This window comes from Varroa jacobsoni, unplaced genomic scaffold (assembly GCF_002532875.2).
Source record: "Varroa jacobsoni isolate VJ856 unplaced genomic scaffold, vjacob_1.0 scaffold_1256, whole genome shotgun sequence".
Classification (NCBI taxonomy): domain Eukaryota; kingdom Metazoa; phylum Arthropoda; class Arachnida; order Mesostigmata; family Varroidae; genus Varroa; species Varroa jacobsoni.
The window spans coordinates 144,221-168,508 of NW_019214158.1; the positions used below are offsets into that span (position 1 = coordinate 144,221).

Here is a 24,288-nt window from a genome sequence, read left to right on the forward strand (position 1 = left end):
TAAGCATAGTGACGGGAACACATAGTATAATTACCTGTAGTCGCAGGAACGAAAAATGCGATAATTTCCATTGAGTAAAAAAGCGCGGAAAGTTTCTTTCCAATCTAGTGGTTGCATCGCAGAGGATCCTGCCTGCGGTATTCGAGCGTATCATGGCAAGGGTGGCAAAAAAGTAACGAAAACAACGAGATGATTTAAAACATTTATATTTCTACCACCTTCTACCGACTTTGTATAGAAACTTCGCAAGTATACAAACACAACTTACGAGTGAAAGTAGACCAAAATCTATGCTGTCTTCAGCGTGTCGACATCAGACTGCGGAAATTATGTCTTCTATTGTAATTCACGCTTACTGATTTTTCAAAAATGGCTGTACAAAGTTTGTACAGAATTGGTTCGGCCTCATTTGAGTTCGAATTCTTTGAAATTCGGTTCATATAAATCGGGTCATTCAAATGAGCGACGAGACCAAGCACCGAGTTGACTGTCTAAAGTTTCACCTTTATTCTTGTGGGAGATACGGAGACATGCCTACGTACAGGAAGAGGACTACAGAGCTCCGGACAGCGGGAAGGAAAGGCAGCAGGAGAAGCGCGAAGAGAATTCGTTGGGGGCTGAGGGGGTCACCGTGGAGGAGGAAAGTGAGGGCAGGATGGTATTAGTAATACAAGCGATGGTGGTAGCAGTAACCTTATTCACACAAAGGACGACGTTCCGAGCTAAAGAAGACTGAGGAACAAGATTGTTCTCAAAGGAGACGGAAGAGAAGTTAGCGACGGCTTACACACCGCTGTAACTTCCTTGGATAGTCTCTTGACACTTGGCAGGAAGCCGCTAAGCGCTAATGAAGAACCTTACTACGGAGCAACCGAGGCTCAAGAGTTCTATTAACAGCCGCAGCGAAAGAATGCTGAACGTGTTCTGAAGCCTCCGAATAAGTAATAATCACTTGTGATAGACGTCTTGCGGCTCCGAGTCATTACCGCTACGTCAGCTATCGTCAATTTTGAAAACTTTTCATTGGTTATTAAAACTTACAAAACCCTGACTTCATGAGAAAATAATATAGTTGCCTGACTACCCGATATTGGTACGATATACAGCAAATATACGTAAATTTTTTTAAAATAGTTGCTTGTAATAACTGAATATAAACAGCACAATATTTTTTGTTTGATGTGCAAACAATTGCAAGAAGGAACAATGTCCAAGTGCTTGCGCGGGCTACCTGGAGGATAGCATGTGACGCAAGGGCGTTATTCACACAGGTTTTTGGTCCTATACCTTTTGGCCGTATACTTTTGTTGGGCGTCGTTCGAGGAACACCTCAGCCCAATGTACGTGTTCAAAACTTTTCACGTGATCGTTCTGAAACATAATTATAAGCAGCTTTTCGTCAATATAGAAAGCTGCTGATTTTGAGAATCAGCCTAACATATTGTACTATGTTCTGAAGTAATTATGTTCTCAACTCCTGACAGCTACTGATCATAGACGTTTATCGACGCCAAGAGGTCTTAGCCCTTTAAAAAAGTTAGACAATCTATACTATGATCTTACCAGGTTTTGCAAAATACCGCTTGAAAACCATTCAGATGTCAATATTCAGATATATTACTAATTAATATTACAATTGGCCATCGTTGTTATACCTCCTATTCAGAGTGATGGTGAATTCCAGCTAGAACTGTTCATAGTTTGTCTACCTAGTACGGTGAGGTATTTCGGAAAGGAAAGATCTAAATCAATTCTATTAAAAGTCGCTGACTTCTTGCCTAAAGATAGGGATATCAATACGCGACAAAATGTGTTGTTGTTTGTCTAGACATCAACATATATATTTTCGGTGCTTCGTTCTAACCTGTTCCATCTGCTATTCTTAGAAGCGTCTGTGAGTTATTTGTCTTTTGAATCATCTACATTCGTGGATTACGCGCGAATGCCTACGACCTGCTAGTTACACGGGTCACTAAAATTCTACTGTGTTAATCTTAACGCCAATCTGACTCAGCATAGATGTCTCTTTACAGAAACGTGCTGATATTAATCATATTATTGCTATTTTTCCTCTTATTATTCGAGTCCTGGTTTTATTCTGGCGGCGGGGTAATATCTCTGTGTTCGGTTTATGGCGGGCACGAACACGTTAGCGGAATAAACTGTGAATCACTGCACATCGCCATAATTTTACTTCATCATTATGTGAAAGAGGCCTCCCAACTGCAATAGATAAGATCAGTTGATGCGACGTAACCGGCTGCCGTAAATGGATATTTTATATGATGTCTAATACCATCTACTAATGTTATGTTATTAGATACACTCATCTGATCGGAGCTATCATCAACGCTTAGCTAGATCGCTCGATCACGGTCAAGCCATCTATCTTTTTCCTGATTCTGCTAAGGCAACAACATTAAATTCAGCAGAGCTTTACCTGAATCGTTTTGAGTCACTGGCCTTTTACAAATTATTCAGAAAACCAGACGATTTTAAACGATATTACGTGTTGCGAAAAAGTTGACCTGACACAATGGTGTCCTGAATAAATATCCGGAATTAACACGACAAATTGTACCCCTTTTTTTTTTCAGCACTTGACTTTTTTATATAGAGGAGATGCGAAAAGACATTCAGATAATGTCTCAAGGTTTTTCCCAAGTGATTTTGTATAGGGAAACAACGCTCCCCTAACTGGATGACCAGCTGCGCGAATCTGAGACTACCTCTTCTGGAGGTTGCGTAATGTCAAATAAATTAAGTACGACCCCGGCAACCACCAGTAGCATTTAACGCTTTGCGAATACTGCTCTGTTGAACAAACTGCCTAGTAGATAGAGGGATAGTTAAAAAAAAAAAAAAAACTATTAGTATTACACGTATTTTGTTGCTTTTTTTTTGTGCTTTCATTGACTAGCATCTTGCCATAACACGTTTAAACAGTAAAATTTTACTATCTTGGCCATAATGCAATTTTTGCACTGGACATTCATGGTAAAATTATCAAAAATTAGCTATTTACTCACAGAATACCGCCGCATAGCTACAGGACTTCACATAGAACTATATTACGCGCTTAGTAAATTTTTGAGATCAGGTACAAAGTCGCATTTGGTGTCTACATATTGTGACGAGAGATGCAAATCAGGCCGTAAGTAAACGATTCCTCAGGTTGTCATTGATCTCGCTGCTACGCCTGATGATGGCGTCCTTTGCTTGGCTGACCACTGTTAAGTGATGCTGATAGCGGGCCTATTATCGGCTCACTTTCATATCTGAACGGTCCTGAAGGTTATAAAGCTACATAGATATCACGGTTTTTCTAACTGGAAGCTGCGGTGGCATTAACACCGTATGCAGCCAGGTTTTAAAATTTGCCGCCGATACAAGTTTGAGGCTTAGCGTTTTCATAAAAGCACATGTAGTTTAACATTCAAATGTGTCCCTGTGATGGTGTACTATTGACGTATTTGTCTGCTGAAGTTAGGGACACGTGAAATTTTAAACTCGGAATAGACGTACTTTGCTCAGTCACCTAAAGCAATGCCGGATAGTTGTACTGAAGGGAACGCTCTCAACACAACGCTATATAAGTGCTGTCTTTTGCTTTTGATATATATATATACTAGTTTCACATAGGTACTCATCTTAGGAAGAATAAAAGAATTTACCGAGCAATTTCATCCTTCTTACGGCGGCAAAATAGAACAGTTAACGAGCTGCCGATTCCTGCATGCTCTCTGAGCTTCATCTTAAATCTAATATTGCATTAGCTAATCATAACGTTCAACCTAAAATATGGCGCGAAATTTTGAAAACAGCGTTTCTCATACTTGTGATATATTCATACAGGCATAGCGATGGTGAAACGGTCACTTCGTATATGATCCATGATGACTACATGACATTCGCCTTGATTACCATGATATTGTTGATGCTGATCATATTAATGTGCTTTCGGTTATTTGCTGCTATCAAAGCTGTGACGACCGCGACAACAACAACTCCCCTTAGGGTGCTGCTTCTGTCCGCCACCGGACACGCTCTCCCCGCCATTTCTCTATATTTGCATGATCGTTGAGTGGTGAACGTTGCTAATCCGACGTCTTTTTTTTTTTTTTATAGAATAGACGAACTAGCAGTAGTAACAACAACAACAACAACACAAGCAGAAGCGGTAATAGATCGCTGACAGCGCATAGAGGAAGACGAGGCCAGAGATATCTGATAAGAGCTGAAGCCGAAGTGATCGTGTAACAGAGCCTGTCGGTAGCGGTAGTACTATAAAACGATTTACCAGCGTGTTGGTTCAAAAGCAAGACCGCTGGCTTGCCGGTAGTACATCTACGAATAGTTGTTGTTAGATCTGTGCCTGTGCGTGCTTGAGTGTGATACTCGTCCATTAATCAAATGGTTTGCATTGAACAGAAACCGACAGATCAAGACGCAGCAGGCAGACATGGAAGGCGACAGGCAAAGGGAGAACCGAACGCAGCAGGATAACAGGAATCGACAATCTATTTTACATATATGGTATATAATATGGATGTAACTAAGTATCAATGCTACGATCCGTTAGCGCTTTCCCATGATTTTTTTTGTTTGAGCACCGGAAGTAGGGCTAATTGATTTTCAAAGAGAGCCGAGCTGAATTTAACCTTTACTAATGTGTGTCCATGTAAGAGGTTCACAATGATTCAATTGTGATTCTGTTCAAATTGTGATTTGTTCGAAAATACAGGGAGTACCAGAACAACAGGACATAGAGCTTTGTGTATAATCTGCTTTGTCCGTTTTATGTTATAATACCGTTTAATATACGTTAATAATATACGTTTTATGTTATGTAATAATATTTAGGTTATTTTGTACATACCTAAGGTAAAGAACTCACGTACTTTTATCTAACTTCTCGACTAGGTGGCTTTCGTCCGCATCTTCCCAAACGTTTGTTATCGAATTTTGTATTTTATCGGCAACAAATAGCAGCTAAGAAGAACAAGATAGCTTAACGTCAGTATCGCCGTAAATCGGAAAATAGGTTGGGGTCTATTTTAAATATGTCTATTATTATGTAAAACAAATGTGATTGAACGCATGCTAGTCTGGTATTGAGAACCCAAATAATTTAAAAAAAATCACTCCGTACAGGCCATAGACAACATCCTGATTGTGTGTCTTACCCGTGACGGGTACGCGGCCCTAGACCGCCAGTGTGAAAACCGAAAACAACCATCTGCGCAGGTACTTTAATAAAAACACTAACATTTTTTTTTATTTATATACTTTGTTTATTTTTGTTTGGTATTTCTGTGTTTGTTGAAACGTGCGGCTACTCTTATGACGGGCAAATGACCTATTACAATATTAATGGCTTCATCGACGCGGAGAGCTCATGCTTCTTATCCGTGTTAAATCTATTTTTTTTAATGCACATATGCTGTAATAGACAACGGTCCATTGGTGGACATCTGATGTTGACCAATCAAGATAGATGCGTAATTCAGTTGCGTATTGATGTCTTGAGGTCTTTTTAGAAAAGGAACGATCGACGTGGCGAAGTCGTGATGCACGCTAATTCGCATCCGGCCAGCTAGAGACTGCGTTGGCGACGGGCTTTTTGTGTGACGGGATTTTCTTTGTTTGCCTATTGGCATTGTGTGCTTAGCGGTGTCTACCTGTCTCGCAGATTTTTTTCTTTTTTCTGATACATGTTCAGATACCTACACTCATAGACGTGAATGATTTGTGTCAATTGTCCACCTGCTAATCTCATCTCTTTTATTCATCTACCCGCCGTCCGTTTTCTCACTGCGTCCCCGGCGTGCCACCGTCCCAGTCCTCGACATCGCGTACTTCTCATTTAGTCATACGCTCCCTTCTTATCGAGATTTGTCGTTGTTGCAAGTACTTAAACTCATCTTTTTTTCTTTGCTTTTCCATTTTTGTTGTCGTCTGTCTGTCATCATGTTAACTACAAGTGTCGTGGTACCGCTGAGATGACATCCACAAACAACTGGCTGCATTATACAGTATTAACAGAAAACGTCGACGCAAGCGCCGCCCACTGCGACAACGCTACGGCAACGAAGATGACTACGTAATCGCAGTTTTCATTGCCGCTATTACTTATTCTAGGATCTCTTCCTATAGATCTCGTTTTCTTTCTGCTGATTTCTTCATGATTTATAATAGATTCATGTTAATTTGCCTGTGAATGTGCGACTGATTGTTTGAAAAGTTGGGCAGCTTTCTGCCTGCTCACGATCACAGTGTCCGTTTCTTTTTTTTGTTACTCTTTTTGGTTGGGGTCGTGGTTTAGATTACGTTTCCCGGTATCACTTTCTAGGTGCCTTAAAGTTGATCTTGTGAATATGAGGGTGTTTAACACAGACGTACAAGTAAGTAAAAACTAATCATCTGTACGCATATGGGTCCCACCGTTGCATGCCTGCATGCATAGGTATGCCGCCGTAGACAGATCTAGTATATGTATATATAAAACTGTGTATCTTTGTACAGAGAGGTACATAGGCTGTAAATCCGTTTCTAAGAGGCTGTGCGTTGTATGTATGGCTACGTGTGAATAGGCCGCCTTCATACGCTTACATGTTCATATAAAGTGTTCTATCATTAGATTAGACAACGATGACAACGAGCAAACGTTAGCCAATCATAGAAGCTGCTCACGAGGGGTTGATACGAAAAAGAGTGAGCCAATAACATAGATCACGAAATAAACAGAGGAAATAAATGAAGACATAGCGAACAATATGGCGACTACGGGAGGCAATGAGAGGGAAAGCGAAATGAAAAATCGCCGCTAGGAGGAGCTATCAGCAGAGAAGTACGGGAAAGAGACCGCTGAAGCAACAATGAGTACACGTAAACACGACACAAAAGACGCAGACAATTCACAAGAATCAAACTAAGGTAATTTAAAAGTAAGCAAAAATCACTGATTGGACAAAAAGGAACAGAAAGTAGCAAAACGACAAAGTCACCGGTGGAGGGGAAGAACTTTTCGTTGTACTCGGTGGGGAAACTATCGCGGGAGCTTTGAACACATTATGAATATCGACAAAAATTAACGTATTTATTGGAGGAGTTTCCTGTAAGTGTAGTTAGGTGCCATTATCATGGCAACATAGCGGTGACAGAAGGTGGCAACCGAATGCACAACCACGTAAGTTGCCACATCGTTAACGTAACACATAAAAAAGTTTCTCATCAAGTTCCTTTAGTTTCAATAAGTTCCTTTCGCTTTTTCCAGTCCTTAGTGTATATGTGAAAATCCATGCATAATACGGCACAGCAATCAATAGTTATGTTGTGTATCTGTCTTCAAACTAAGATGTACGTATCAAGTTTAGGTCGCGTGTAGTAACTAATATTTAGCAGACCTCCTTCCGACGGTGCCCTTTAAGTTCGTATATATTTGTATAGATACCTCATTTAAGAGCCATAGCACGCTATATAAATATAACATTGTAATGGAAACATGTGGAATGGGAAAATTGGAACTGAACGAGAGTTTTGTTTCGAAACCTATATGTACGATCGATACAAGCGCCTTTAAACTTTATACGCATTTTCGATGTTCTGTTCCGAATGTAGCTACGCCGTATCGTACTCACCATGTTCACTTTCTGCTGCCGTTTTTACGTGATGTACTCAAATCACTCAGATAATATAAGTTTCAATTGATAAGCAATTCTAGAACATTTGGGAAACTGAAATATTTATGGAGCTGCTCAATTGGGTGGGACGAGAAGTTATCTGAGCATAGGAAGTCCTATAGGAAGGTGCTTGGAATGTAAGGCAGGGACTTCGGTATTCATCTCCATATTTGCTCCACTCTACGATCGTCGTCATCTCTCTCCTAGGCGATCTCACCGTCTCGTTCATTTAGTCTCTGCGATATCGGCGACGGAAATGATCGTTTCTTAGGTACCGTTATAACTTGGGCAATCTGAGCTGTCTAAATAAGCAGGATGATTCTTCTAAGCAAATTAGCAGATTCTCCTTGAACGAAAGCAGGGGAAGAGGGGCATCCTCTATATGAGGGAAGAGACGCAGTCTCGTACCCTACCAAAGCTACCTCTGATGTACTCTTCTCAGCTCATTTTTTACTCCCTATTCTGCCCCGGCCCTAGTGGTTAGTCCCACAAAAACTTGAGGAGCTACCCACACGTATCGACCATCACGGGGCCAACCGAGAGTAAATGAAAACGACTTGAACGACTAAAAACTGGGCTTCCAGGTGTAACAGAATGGTTGGACTGAGGGTAGATCCGTCGCTGAAAAGCAGAGATGAGGATCGAGATGCAGTCGCGGAGAGCGCGCACAGATTGAGGCAAAAGCGTCCGTCTATGGAAAGCGGCAGTTGTAGCCCTATTAGTTAGGATAGAGTATGATTGCAGGAGTGTGCGTGCGTGCGTCTGTGCTAATGCAGAGCCCTACCCGAAAACTAGAGAGATTTAATGAGAAACTAATTTTATTCATCGCTTCTTTCGCTGTTACTGGTTCCTAGCGGGCGTCTTTTGCACTCGCTTTGACCGGCATTGCACCGCATCGCAGCGTTGGGAGAAATGGTCGAATGAACGAGCGACGGACCCACCAAGCCACCATCATCATCATCAGAAAAGAACGCCATCAGAAGGTAGGGAGGAGAGAACCAGACAGATTTATCTATAGATTGGCCGGCACCGGCGAAACCCAAAAAAGCGGTCTTCGTTATCGCAGTGGTCGCTGTGATGGCAGTGTGGTGGCTATAGTGGCAGGGAACAACTCACTTATTTTCACTCGACTCTACGACGCGAGAACGCGAACAAGACCAGCCCGCAGCAGGACCCACACATCCTGCCTCTCATCACCCGCAAGTGTCTTCCTCTTCATACTCTCTGCTCACACCTGTAGCCACCATAGTTGCAACATATAAGAGCACGCCTAAGGAGTTCAGCACGATGCAATAGGATATATGGAACGACCGGCAGTATGAACTGCAGGTGCTAATATAAACTTTTTAGCTCTCCGTGCTATTTTCTGCGTATGTCCAATTCGTATTGTAGCTGATCAAGGATGTAGGCAAAACAGTAAAGATAAACAGATGGATTTTCAGTCCGCAGTTGAAGGGGATATTAAGGTTGAAAATATACTGCCTTCTTCAGGGTATAAAGCTCTGGTGCCAGTTATTTATCATGTATGTATTACGTACGTGTTAAAGTCTCATTGATGTTTAGTCCTATTACCGTAATACAAGATAAGGTTAGGTTTTTAACAAACCTAACCTAACAAACAATATCTCGTAATACAATTTTTGCGGCCTACGTTCTGACCGATGCATCTTATTGACGGTATAACAAATTATGAATAAGTAGCGACTTAAGCTGTGTTCAAGGTTGAAGGTACTTGTTCTGGCGAGTGCAATTGGCACCATATTACGATGATCCGACGGTCTTTTCTACTTTCGCTGGCTCGCGCTTTATTCCGCCTTTACTTCATTGGTGTTGACGAATTCTTTAGGGGTGTCGCACTTCGGGGGTCGGTTAACACTGTTGCTCGCTGAATGGAACGAGTAGGACATGAGTGCGGAGAACTGACGAGTACCCATGGCCTCCTATCATACCCTTGTCCTACTACCACTTCAGAGTAGGAAGCTAGAGACCACCAAACGAGACACCAACGACGAACGGCGATTTTTATTTCTTCTACTCCGCGCCTTCCTTCGCCTTTCAGCTGCTTACCCCCGGAGCCCTACTTTCCTTCATCGCACTCTCCAATGAACAACGAATGGACCGAGTGTAGAGGATGTAGTCGGCATAACCTAGTCACATTAATGGCCCACTCTGTCGCACTATAATGCTTGTACGATGTTCGTCGCCAAGGATCAATGATGGAGAAATATAGCAATGTATGCGAGGAAAGTTAGACAGGGCAAAGCACAAGGACTCAAACAGAGGCTCATTGGGAAACAGGCAAGCTAGGAGGCGGGGGGTGGCGGTGCTGGAAAAGAGGTTGTAAGGGGAGAGATTGGTGAGATGTAATTTCAAGCTGTGCTCTCTCATCCGTAACAGAAAACTAAAGAGATATGAGGTAGGCTACGAATGCAGGAGAAACAGCGCGAAGGACTGATAAACTACCAAAGATAAGTAGGTGAGTGGGTAGATGGAGATTTATTTGCTGGTTGTTGTTGTCGCCGTTTCAGATTTATTGTAAGCCTACCCCATGGCCTTCTATCCCCGGGGCCTTGTCCACTGAACTCTTCTACAAGCGCTTTTTCCTGCGTGTGCACATCCAAGGCTTGCGATAATTGCAGCGGTGCGCCCGTGAAAAACCGACTTTTTCGTGTTAGAGCAGTTGACGAACTATTCACTGCTCGCAATGCGTCTAGCAGAATTGTATTCGATTGGAGAGAAAATAGGACCGATGATCCTGTTCGCCGCATGCAAGATACCTCAGCATCGGCAATATCAATAAAAATAGTGATTAATGTCAGTCTTTTTTTATGGCTGTTCCTTGATCATTCGAAATGTTGAATACCATCGTAAACCTCAGCTTATTTGTTTTACGAAAATTCTTATGTAGCTTAATAAGATGCCATTTGCAATTTAACCAACTCATATACGTTGCCTTATTAGGAAAAAGAGGACAGCGTTTGCGCACGGAAACAATACTGTACAAAAGATGCTTGGGAGAATACTTGTCAAAAACTCCAACTTGTTATTTCATAATATTCGGTTTTACTAACATATTAATAACAGCTTTGCCTATTGGGCCATTAACTCAATAGTTTCTGTAATAGATCTACTTAGTTCCATCCAGATGGGCAACCAAATGGTAAGTTGGGAGAAGGCGTGCATTGTCCTACTGTGTCACCATTTGCATCTTGGCCTGTTGGACAATTATTCGAGGCATTCTGACATCCAATTTGATACCAAACGCTACCCCAGTCCTCACACGCACCTTGAACCATTCGTTGCTTTAACACCATTATTTACCCACGAAATTGATAGCACAGCCTGTCCCAATACGCAGTTTAACTTCATTGTGCACCCCATATACTTTGACTGGTAGTATCTCGGTTCGTCACTGTATATATGACAACTTCTAATAATAGAAGTACTCAAGTAGTGCATTCTTATCAGGTCCGAAATCAAACCGTTGTATAAAGCATATCCTTTGTTAGCTATGTAATCCCCGATTCGAGGATACCTGTTTCATTTCCTTAAAGTTCTCACAAAAATATACATCGAACTCACACGACGTATATACGAATTCGATCTTATTTTAACTACAGTCTGCTGTAGGAGTTTAACAGGGCAACAGAAGTTCATCGAATCGCACATCGTTGCACGCTTGCACTACGCGAGGACCCCTTGAGCAGTGCTAGCGGACATTGACCCCCCAGCACTTCTGCTGCCTCTGAGGTCTTTATGCCCTCAATGGCGGCCTCAGCGGGACAGGAGCGTAGAGATGGCGTCTAGGTGCGTATCCGAGTGAGACACTTGTATCTGAGGCAGTGGTATTATGTATAACGATGGTGGCGATGGTGACGCTTTTCTCCGCTGTTTATTGGCCGACGGCTCTACTGACGGCCGACCAAACCCTCGGTTCTATTTCATCGTCCATTTGGCTAGACAACATAAGCAACAGCAACGGCTGTTGTACGACCGTCGGACGTCTTCGATATCGTATTTAACTGTTCCGCCGCCTGCAATCGCATCTGCGGACGCCTGACTCAAGCCGCAAACTGGCAAGTCACCCAGAACCGGCACTCTCTGATTTACCACGACCGATATCAGCCACTGTTCAAGTTATTACGACAGACGCCTCCAGTGCCGCCTCAATTCGAATATCGGCTGGTACAAAGGTCTGGTATGTCCATGGTGGGTCTATTGGTTCTGCGGCGGCCGATCAATAAAGCACAAGCAGTCGACCTCTGGATGGCTAGCCAATACGGCGACCGCTGAGAAACCACAGAAGAGAAGATCTAGCTCGAAGAGGAAAAATAAGAAGGCATAGTGTAGTGTAAAAGGAACCACCATCGTTCGAAGCTGATGACGCCTGCGACAGTGGCGCTTCTGTTGCACAGTTCGTTTCCTGGGTCACGATTCAAATTTGAATCTTCTCCTGTAGCTTCATTCCTTTACCATGTTCCCTTTTGCTTGATGCTGAATGAAGCCACGGGCCGGTAGACAGGCAAACAGGCAGACAGGCAGGCAGGCATGCAGGCAGGCCAATAATAATCTCAAGATAGACACAATGATGCAGCGGCTGCTGCCACTGCCACTGCTGCTGCTGCAGCTGCTGCCTATATAATAGTCGCGCCACTATACAAACGGCGGTGTAAAAGTTACCGTGATCGTGACCCAATCTGACGACAATGACGTCCCGGCTATATTGTATGATAGCTGCGTCATTATATATTGATGTATAAATAAAGACAGGCGCAAGCATTCAAGATTGCCAACAGCGAGCAAGACCGCTTAAATCACAACCTCACTTCACTGTCGGCTGCTTTGACTGGCCAATACTGATGCCTGGAGAATGGGTTTATGCAGCACCAAATCGTCGGTATTTTATTAAATTCTATATGCTTTAGACGTTCGCTGCGTGATTCATTCAGCATGATGCAGTTATTAAGGATTCCATGCGATCTCCGAGATGGCGCGGTGGTAACGAGCTTGCCTGTTAAATCTTAAGGACACATGATACAGAGTAGGACCAATAATGAAGCCTCTGCGATGGTGTAGCGGATAGCATAATTGCCTGCTAATTCTAGGAATACGCTGTGGTTCGGGTTCAAACCCGGGCACAGATACGCTTCGTTTCGTGGTGGTCACCTGTATGGTGGAACTTGCCTAACAGCAATATCGGTCTTGAAGCATAGAGGTTGGAAAATTCATTTTACTTCGTGCTGGCAAAAAGGTCGCTTAACAGTTATAAAGATATCACTTAATTTTTTCACTCTTACTTTTGTTGCACTTCTTGTTACTTTAGCAGATGTAAATATAAACTCTCAAACTGCTAAATAACTTTTTTCAAATCACTAGGAGCCCACCCTATTTATGCGAAACTCCTAAATGCGTCGGGTAAAATTTGTTTGATGCAGTTATAGCAGCAGATCAACGTCGCCTAAAGCTGGTGGTCAAGCTTATGCAATCTACCCATAGACACAGCCAGCTGACTGTGTTCATAAACAGCTTCACTTTTATCGTAAACACAATTGCAACGGCGGCGACAGTGGGGAAATCGTTGTTATACCCACCGTTATGTCTATATGCAGTTCTACTTTAGCGGCGGCAGCAGCTGCCGCTACTGCCAAAGCCGTTGAACGGCGTTCTCCATTGGAGGCTGGCTTTCCTATTGTCCCTGATGCTTTTCTCAGCAGCACGCACACATCTCCCATACACACACAGATCGCGACAGGAAAGAGTAAACGGAGGAATTATGAACGTTCATTTATATCTTTAGTTTGTCTCTCTGCCGCTAGATGGCGCCATCGGTGCAGCTAAATTTCATATCGGGGTCTTAGTATGACGCTTGGCCACAGGTGTTTATATGGGGAAAAAAACAAGCTAATGACTTTACGTACAAATAGCAAGTGGACATTTTTAAATACAAAACGAAGTCTCATATTAAGGTCACGTTTAGGCGACGCGATACAGTAACAAATCATATTGAGCTTTGTGAATTAACAAACCCAAAGATTTTTAATGGTGCCACTTCAATTTTGCAAAGCGCAGTGCTAAGTTGGTGGACTAAGAAACAGAACTGGAACGTTAGGCCCGGGGAATACTTGATTAGAAGTTCTAAACAAGTATTTTTCACCCAAAACTTGTCGACAAAAAAAAAAAAAAAAATATATATATATATATATATAGTTTTTAGTTATACTAAGTACACTATTAATTAATTATATTTTCAGATATAACGTTTAGGCCGTTTCGTGATGGATGCTTTATGAATGGCCGTCAACATCGGTGGTAATGTTTATGATGAGAATCTGATGAAAATGATTAAACCAAATTGTTTTTTTCATACTAGTGCTTAGAAAGACATGAACCGTTACAGCTTAGGGCTTGTCGTCACCGCGATAACAGCAAGCAAAGGTTTGGCTGTGCGATTACTTGAAGAACACCTGCTTAGCGACGTGATCTAGCCTAGAGACCAACATATAGCTGGTTTCAACATGAAACAAGCTATCCGACACTGTAATTCAGGAAGTAAGATACCAAGCATGCTTTTGCCTGAATATAACAAGAAGAGAATTGGCAGGAAGTGCTAAAAAAAATAGTACTTATACAAGATGGAAGACTATAGGAACGTGTATTTTTTTACCTACATAAAAAAAGCAACTCATTAGGATTATGGAGGTAGTCTGGAACGGAAAGAGCCACCGCACGAACTATTATGTCAACCGATTCACTCTGTAACTGACGGATAATTATTGGATTCAGTTAAAGGGGTACTTTGCTAAAAAACACTGATACAGAAATAGCTACCTCACACGTACCTAATAAAGGTGACGTAACACCATACAAAAAAGAAACAATAAGTGATGAATTAACTTTAAAGGCCAAATAAATTTTGATGTGCGGGTTCGATTAAGGAATAAGGGGTAGTATGGGCTAGATATATTCAATAAGTAAGGTTCTGGAGTGACAAAAAATCGAAAAGAGACTTACAAGCAATTGTTTGTAGTCTGCTTTTCGGTTGGTTTTATTTGATAGAAGGTTAACATTGGGATTTGATATTGGTGTGTCTGAAACTGTAGGGCACTATAGGTCGATACAAAATTTCGTTCTAATAAACGGCTTATAGTTTATGGAGCTACCAGATATTAAGAAGCGCATGAGGGAAGCAGTAGGTCGATCTCAAAGTGACTTGAAGAACGGGTACGTACAGCAGAGCCTTGTGAGATTTGAGGTTTGTTTCTAGAAATTGAAAGACGTTATACCTACAACCATGGGGTTTTAAACACGATTCCAAAATTTACCTGCGCGTTAATCAATGGATCAATTGCGTCCAAGGATCCTGTTAAACATCGATGGAGCTGAATCAGCTGTGCAACATGATTTGGCCATGCAGGCCTAGTTTTATCTCGGCCCTGGGCAAACCAAAACGGTAAAATCGTTCGTATTTTAACGAGCTTTCCTGGTAATGTTTTGTTTAAATCTGAACTATGGCTTTAATTGCGGACTGTTAGCTGTAAATAATTCGCATCTAATTTCAATTCACGGTCTAATGAGCTCGACTTTTCGTGGATTACGTATTACATGAAAGCTACGGGTTGGGGGATTTATTCAGGCTTTAGCACCTGAGATGTTTTTTTCTTTCGTAATTAATTCTATACGCATTTTCATCTTTTGTTCTATTAGTTCATTAAAATACTGCTTCAGCTACCACTTCGATAATCCACAGGCAAAGCGTAACGCAAAAAACAATAACGCAATTTCCACTCGATCAAATTATCTCTTTGCGAATATAAATTGGCAGCGAAGAGGAAAAAGGCCTTTCGGGCCTATCAGGACTAACATCGGTAGCAGGCCATAGGGTTCAACCCGTACAATATCATACCTATGATTGAATTAAGCTATCGTTTGAAAACACAATGGTATCATTTCGTTTAAGATTTACTTGAGGTCATTCTATCTTTATTGCGTTGTCTGGATAATTTCCATTATGAATCTACGATAATCCGTCTCTCCGTATTTGCCTCCGTTATCGCGCGCCTTTATGTTTCTATAATAACCACTCATATCACCAAGCAGGCTATCTAACGTGCGTTTGGTTCTGGTGTCCAGTGTCCATGAATCAAGACGAAAGGCTTTGATCAATTCTTTTACCCGTGTGGTCACACAGATTCACACAAACCCAGACACATGCACATACACTCGCGTGTCTAGATAATCGAAGCTAGTTAAAAAGCAGTTTATGCAGACGACTGCCTCTAGCTAACTCGCGAAACCTACTGAGTATCGATCATTATGCGCAATGTTTATAGTCGGCCTTTCGAAATCCATATGTATGTAAGAATTGCTTTTTTGTTTTTGACTTAAAAAGACAGCAGAATTACGATTATAATTAATACGGAATAATGGTGATATCATTGTCACTATTCTGTCGATTGGGCACGAATTAAAACGCTACTATCTTTTTGGTTGGTTGTAAGTGTCGAGTGGTTGTCTAAGTAGTGAGGATAAACGAAAATCGCCGGAGTGGAAACAATAGCTAACAATTATAAGCACAAATCCCCGAACATACGTTCGCATACGTAGGGTTTTGACGGCTTTATTCCGCTAAAAACAAGCAGCGTCAAATCATGCCTTACGCCATCATTCTGCATATCATTAATAATAATTATATTATTATATATTTATTGTTACTAAGCTTCTGATTCCTGTTCGTTGACCCGTTGCCGATTGACCACCCGCATTCGAAGGTTGCATCGGAGAAGCAGACGTCGATAGGGATACCGTTACTTTTGCGCATCTTCTTCTCTGCTTTCATATTGCGCTTACTTCTTGCTACTGTGTATATCGTACTTATTGTTCTTTTGTGTGATACGCCTATGTACAGAAAGTGGATTTAGTTGATGACGTCCGGCAGACGGCGGCAGTAGCAGCAGAAATGGCAAAAATCGTTATTTTCTTTGCTGTCATTAGCTCATATCGTAGTTTACATGACCCTCTAAATTTACTCTAAATCATATTCATTGTTTTGTTTCTATGTACAAGCAACCGATCTAGCTGACGCCGGCCGGTCGACCTCACGAGAACGAGCAGCGGTAGAAGTGATGGTAGAAGCTGTTCATTCTCTAGCTATTTCGTTTCTTAGCTGAAACAACATTTTTAACTAATGCGCGTGTCAAGTAAAATCGCGACAATGTCACCGCTATGTCAGCTTGTCATTATCCATTATTATATACAGGAATCAGTCCAAAGCAAACTGAACATTATAACGTTGGTCGTTTTATGATACGTCGTGCGGCGTCCCGTGGCGGGTTCCTCTAATTTGAAAAGGTGGGTGTTCGTGTCGTGGTCACGGTGTAGTCCTGTCGACTGCTAATTGCTCAATGTCGGAGCATTGCCAATGTTGCTTTCGATGTTGACGCAGTCTTCAGCATTCGCCCCCTCAACAATCGCACGTTTTTACCCTTTCGTGAAAATATATATCACATCCTCTGCTTAGCAGACGACCCGTTTCCAGTGGCGAGCAAATAAAGAGCGTGTTCGAACCATACGAAAAAAACAAAACTATTTCGACGATTTTTTCGAGCTTCTTGCCGGAGTAATTGCGAAAGCATTGCTATAGGTACTATCAATCAGTTTTGGGTTTCGGTAGTGGCTCGGCTATCGTGCAAGCACGTGCATGCACATCCACAGACACAATAACACACACAGCTATTGTTTATCTATTATTTATAATAACTATTATCGTCATCGTTGATTGTATGTATTTACAATGTTATTGTTGTATTTGCGATGCTTATTGCTGGACTGGACCACACGCAAAATACTATAGCTATCCATTTGTGAGTTACGCATTATTATAGTATGTTCACCGCTTCCGAAGTTGGGTATACGACAATGTTAAGAAATAGCTGCCTGTGATAAAGGCAACAAAATATAGATTTGTATTGTTCGTTGTCCGGTGCATATACAGTATTTCGTTGACGTTTATTCAACACGCAACCTCTCGCCGTTATCATCAGCTTTATTTTCGTCGAAAATTTATGTGGTACGAGAACGCATCTGAACTGCAAGTAGCACTATAATACGCTACGGGTATGGCAAGCGGTTGGAAGAATCAAATGCGCTCCGTCACGACCCCCTGTCGTGTTTATCTACAATAATAACTATCTTAAGGCTTTCAGTACAAAACGCGCTTCTTCAAAGATCTGCTTCGGTTGTCGCTGCTGCCACTTACTGCCTGCAGTTTGTGTTCGTTTATGATCGTCATTGACAAGTCAACATCGGCGCTTTCTTATACCTCAACCCTAAACCGATATCACTTAATTCGAAGCGAACTGAGTTAAATCCATATCACCATTCACGATTCGACCACAAGCCACATACACGTCTACACGCCATACGTACAAGGGCAGCTCATCGCCTTTGTAGAACGACAGATGTGAACACCCCCACATTGAATAGTCCTTATTCACCGTGAACCTGCTGAGCTAGCTATGTGTTTTATTGGCATTTATTTATATGTAGCTATATTCTATTACTATCATCATTATTATTATGACACCACAGAGTTGTTTATTGGCTTAATATTAATTATTATTATTATGGTTCGTGTTTTACATGGGGTGCTGTGACGTTTCCCGCACCCCGCTACTATGATGTAAAGCGGTCGTCGACGCTGGGGTAACAACTGCCGCAGCCCCCGACGACGGCCGCACTGGTGGCACGCTAGAAGGTCTTGAGCTAGCCGAACCGGCGGGAACCGGAGAACTATCTAGCGGGGGCGAAGGTGAAAGCGAGTGGAGAGGATGATTACTTAAATGAGAAACAGGGTTACCGACGGCCGTTAATCCGTCATTTGGCGCACCGCTAAATTCGAGTGGTGACGTTACATCGGAACGTCGGCTATGCAGGCCAACATTCTGCTGCGCTGCTCCACTGGACGTGTGCATACTTAGCGGTGAGCCTACATCCACCGGACTGTGGTGACCTGTGCTGCTGCAAGGTGATGTGGCTGCACCCGACACGGTCGTGGGGGAAGTAGCCGTTGGAACCGATGGAACGGTAGCGCCGCCGCTAGGGGGTGCGCCTGGCGCCCCAGGACCACCTGATGAAAACATTGGCGGCCGGAAACTAGCTATCGGCTTCTGCTGCTGCTGCTGCTGCTGCTGCTGTTGTTGAGCCTGCTGCAGTGCGGCCTGGCGGTAAAACACGTCGAGAGCAGCCATCGCGTTGACGGAGGTCTGCGGCGTTACACCCGCGTAGCTCTGAAGCCAGTAGGGTGCAGTTTGTAGCATACGCTGTACTGCTGCGTAGTTGCCTGCCTCAGCCAGAAGTTCGAGACCTACAGCTGTTTGACGTTTCCATTTTGTCCTGGAAATAAGTCATGTCGCAATAGCAAGCAAAGGGATGTCGCTGTTAACAAAGCTAAGCAGGCCAACCTTCTAAAGCGTTCAGCTTGCGACTCGTGCAGCGTAGAACAGAGATTAAATCTAGACGAGAGATAAATTGATAGAAATACACTTGTGCCTTTTTTGTTTTCACTAGGGTTAGACGTCTTCGAGTATAGGAACATAGTTGTAGATAAACACCCGGCACAAGTAAGAGCGACTCACAAAGATTTAAAGTATGTGTAAGTAAAATACTATTTCCATTAAAAGCGGTCGATCTTTTCTATGAGATTTATTACACACCTTCGGTTCTGGTACCAAGTTTTCACTTGGGTATCCGTTAGATTTAATTTTGCAGCCAATTCCATGCGATCCTGGACGCTGAGATATTTCTGTCGTTCGAAACTTTTCTCTAAGGTCTGCAGTTGGTGATCCGTAAAAGCAGTTCGTGCTTTCCGTTGCTTCTTCATTTTGAGATTGCCGCTACATATATTTCCCGAACCGCCACTTGGCGGTGAGTCAGTACCGCGCTCTGGGCTGTCACAGCCTTCTGAAAAAACCCGCGACAAAAAGTACAAATAGGTATCTCACTTAGATAACGCTTCAACGGGCTAGATTATTCCCCCCAACTATTACCGGACTATAGATTGCTGTAATTAACCGGCTACCTATTTACCTACATGAGTGACCTGGAATAAATCAACCAGAACAGCTGCGTCGTTTTTCCCTTAGTAACAATTAATGTGATTGTTTGTTGAATTTGTTCATTCATCGACCGATCGACCATAACAATAAGAAATCCTTGAGCTATCGTTGCGCGCAGAAGAGTAGTGCAGCTACCTGTCCAGAGCAGCGTTCACGTAATTATCTAAATTCTATTATAGACAGCGGTGGGTGTTGGTGACAAGGCTGGTTGTCAGATTCAAGCGAACGAACTATTTGTTACTCTCTGGTGTTTTTGCTCCGCGTTTGTTTTCTGCTGTTTTATGAATAGACAGAGATAAATAATCAATAACCGTCCCACTGATCTATGTGTCGATGGCTGGACAAAGCGGGTTGAATAACTAGTCATGAGCCAAAAATATAATAAATGTTGTTATAATATATAGCATTACAATAGCTTCGGAATAAACATACTCATATACATATATAAATCAGACTGCCGTCTTGGACAAGCGGGGTTTGTCGAAAGGGTCGTCGAAATACAATGATAATGTCATTATGACTGGTCCCTGTTTGCTTCATTACAGAACCATTTTTCGTTCGAGTATTAGCACAACCGAGTGCGACGTAACGTTATTCCTCTACATTTTTTTGAAGGTGGTGCCAGCGAGGCCGCTTCCGAAGATGGCAAATAATGATAATGGCGTTTCTCGCTGATAATGATGTTGCGATCGAACTTCGCGCACGCACGGACGTGATCATCCTATCATCGGCCATTGACGCAGACGCGATTGCCGCCGTTACAAATGTTGCTGTTCTTGTCGTATTTGTCGTTGTTTTTGTTGCTGTTGTTGATGTCAGTGGAACGACGCGAAGATTTGGTTAAGATTCTTTTCAAAACGAATCGCAGTAATGAAATAGAAGAGATGAAATTACGCTTACTCAGCACGAGGACGACGGTTTCACTAAGCGCACCGGGCCAGACCACATCGGACTGAACAAAGCTGAAGCAATGGCAGCGAACGACGTCTGTCAGAGGCCGACGCTTGAGTGCAGATGCAGCTGTCAGCGGTGTGCGCACACCGCCAGATAGCAACAGTCCGATAGCCGAAGACGCCGCCGGCCAGCAACAGAAATCATCGTTTGATAATGTCCTACCGAGTGACTGACCCTTTCGTTACCCGCGTATTTGACCAGAAACGGCCAATGTTTCAGCGTACGTCTATCTTACGTATATGTCTTACACACGCATATGTGTATGCGTGTGATGGAAATGCATAAACGTCTCGACAACCATTTACTATTTTACCCCGATGAGATCGTCCTGAACTAAATGCCAGCAGGATTTTGCCTCGTGGAGTTCACCGGAATGTCCAGCGTACTCGATTAAACTCGACTGAATTGATTAAATTGAGATAAAAAAAAAAATCGACTGAATTGAGATAAAAGTCGACTTCAGAGAGGGCAATGAAAACCTCACGCACACGTACACATAAAGAGACGCGTAAAAACACGCAAAACACACACACATTGCTACGTCTCGCACTAATAGTAGCAATATCAGGTACCGAACGATGGCGTTGGGATAGGCACGAGCGCCCACAGGAAGACGTTCACGGTATTACCGTGCGTCGATAGCGCTGATAGCTTTTTAAGCAGTTTGTAATCAAGATGCATTTGAACAGCGGCAACAAAATGCGATCCACAAAACCCATAATTGGAGGAAATCGGAAAGTCAAAGAAGGAACAAAAAGTGCTAGATAAAGGACTAATTAATTAATTACTCTGGTGCATTTTGATTTATTACTGTTGTTGTTGTTGTTGTTGTTGATTGTTCGTCTGTATATATATATATATATATATATATATATATATATATATATATTGGATATGCTGTTAGTTATGAGAAAAGCCGCTGCTGTGTGCGGCTTGTAATCTTTGTTACCATTGTTGCTATTATGATTTTTATTGGACGCATTTGGTCGACGGAATGTTCTCACAAATTAATAACAACTGAAAGTTACGAAGGTGCTATGCGAAGCGAATATAATGCTAAAGGTGTGATTCATAATCATTCGAATTGTTCATCCATTTTATGAAAAAGAAAGGCAAAGAAAAAAAGCTGTTCACGAGCGAAGAGTCATCTGTCCAACCTTGTCTTTTTGCCAGCTCGCTGCTGCTGCTGCTGCTGCTACTGTTACTGCTACTGCTACTGCTGCTGCTGCTGCTGCTGCTGCTGCTGCTGCTGCTGCTGCTGCTACTGTTACTGCTACTGCTACTGCTGCTACTGCTGCTGCTGCTGCTGCTGCTGCTGCTGCTGCCGTTGTTCATAGCCAGGGTGAACGGCGTCACTCCGTTGCTCGCACAGCATGGCCTGTCTCGGCTCTTGCCTGGGCTAGCCACAGCTGGAATATAAACGCGATTTTACCCTCCGCACGACAAGCGAGCGACGCATCTGCGCTGCTACTGCTGCAGTCTTCTTTCTTTTTTGCATTGGCTGCAAATGTTGGTCGGAGCTAATACGGCGATGACAGCGGCCGCAGCCGGGAGACAGACGGTAGACGGCACAACGGATAATGATTTCTATCATTCGACTCATTCCGGTGACCGCCTCGCAATTGCTGGCATTTCGCCAGAATCGCCGCTAACGCTAATGTAGCACTAGTTTTGCTTGTTTCGTAGGCCTATGGCCGTACCGCGAACATCTACCCCACTTCGATGCCCGATCATTGGCGGTAGCCACTTCAATCAATTTACCCATTTTATTGTTCACTTAGATAATGGCAAGAATGATTGTGCCGCTGGTGGCGATGAAATACCACAATAATCATTTGTAGTAGATATACCCGTTCCAGTATCAGATTGCTATGAAAACTTCAACAATGAACAATATTTCAAAATATCGATCGTGAATAAAATCCTCACGCACACCGCTAACCAACAAAACATGTCATTGTCCTGGGTGCTTCGTCGCCAATCTGGGTTAGATGGGCTTGTTTAATGAGATCATTTACCGAATCGTCTGTATAGAGCAGATTAACAATCTGAGTTGTCAAACATATTCTGCAACTATGGGGTAATCATTGGATGCGGGATGCTGTGCGACTAAGGAAGGCAAGACGGCAAACGTACAAGCGACCGAGAAAATAAGTTTCTTGCCTTATTTTGCCCGAAAGCTGCGACCGGATCGGATCGATACTTTTGTTACTATTACAATCTGGCTACTCAAGAGCTCGACTTTTTCTTCGCTAGACTATTCCAACGTGATCTTTTAGAGCCACTATACTGTCCAGCTAGACTATGCTACCTACACGCGTGCGGATCAAGTAAAAGCCGGTTCTATTCTATGACAGGCTCAAAATAACAACCAATTCTCGCCTATTTTCACGTTAAACCAAACATAAGCATGTACACCTAGACATATACACACATACATATATATGTGCATGTGTATATATCTGTACGAAGCCCGCTTTCTAATACGTATTCAATTGGTTTGATAGCCATTCTAAGAAAAGTAATTTGCGAGTAGCGACACTTGAAGCGTGTTCGATGTTTATCGCACGGTAATATTTTTAACGCGCACTCATCTTTATATAGTTTTATGTTTCTCTTTGTGTTTGTGTGTGTGTGTGTGTGTGTGTGTGTGTGTTAGTCTATAATAGATACCCACTTGCTTCGATCAGCGATCTAGTCAGGCTAAATCTTGTCGTTCGTATTTGTAACTATTCACTTGAAGACAACTCGTTCAGCATTCGGCCTGCTCCCTTCTCGATGGCTCAAATAGCCGCGCTAATGCCGACAGACTGGAAGGATTTTGTAGCTAAACCCGCAAAGGCAGGCTGCTCCTCCTGCCGTAACCGCGGTCGCAGGCTTCGACGGTGGTAGCCTAAGGACATCCTTCGGTTGTTGTCGGATGTTTTTTTTTTTGGTGGTGGTCATTTCTGCTGTCTTTACGCCTGTACGCGTTGAATTCCACAAATGTCGTGGTTGAGTCGCTCATTGTGCCGACTGTGCCTGGGCAGTGATCGAAGGATGCGCATGATCGCTTCACGCCCCGCCACCATAAAGTTAGCGCTTCAGAGAAAAACAGGGACACAAATAAAATATAACGCACGTGTTGGCGTTTCTATTCGTGACGGAGTCAATGGTACTAGCATTGCTTACATTATTGTCGTCGATAGCCTCTAACAACACGGCTAGATCATACAAGATACAATGATGAAGTTTTTCTTTTCCATAATTTAAATGCGTATAATGGCGCGTAGACATGAGAAACACTAATTGAAAAGAGGTGCCCTCAAGAGAAATTTTAGAGGGGAAAAACGAGGTTCGGTACGTGTGGTTGTCGACCAAGCAAGTTGACTTTATGCCGTTAGCGAACAGCACGTCGGACCGAAACTGCTGGTCAGTTTGACACTGTGAAATTTTCTGCATCTGTGACAACAGATGATCACGCAACAGGCAGTGTATAAACGTCTGTTACCTAGGGTTTTACCCATATTGTTGTTGACAAGCTTGTATAGCCTGGCTTA

At 42.8% G+C, this 24,288-nt stretch overlaps 1 protein-coding gene across 1 annotated transcript in view; it reads right to left on the reverse strand.

The window, feature by feature from the left end:
* Positions 1-15,625: 15,625 nt before the first annotated feature.
* LOC111268089 (uncharacterized) overlaps positions 15,626-24,288 on the reverse strand; it is a 42,399-nt gene continuing 33,736 nt past the window's right edge. The window contains exons 2-3 of the mRNA XM_022846820.2: positions 19,394-19,640; positions 15,626-19,073 (exon numbers count right to left, since the gene is read on the reverse strand). Coding sequence (XP_022702555.1) covers positions 18,317-19,073; positions 19,394-19,640 — 1,004 coding nt within the window. The 3' untranslated portion in view covers positions 15,626-18,316. The remainder of the gene's footprint in view (positions 19,074-19,393; positions 19,641-24,288) is intronic.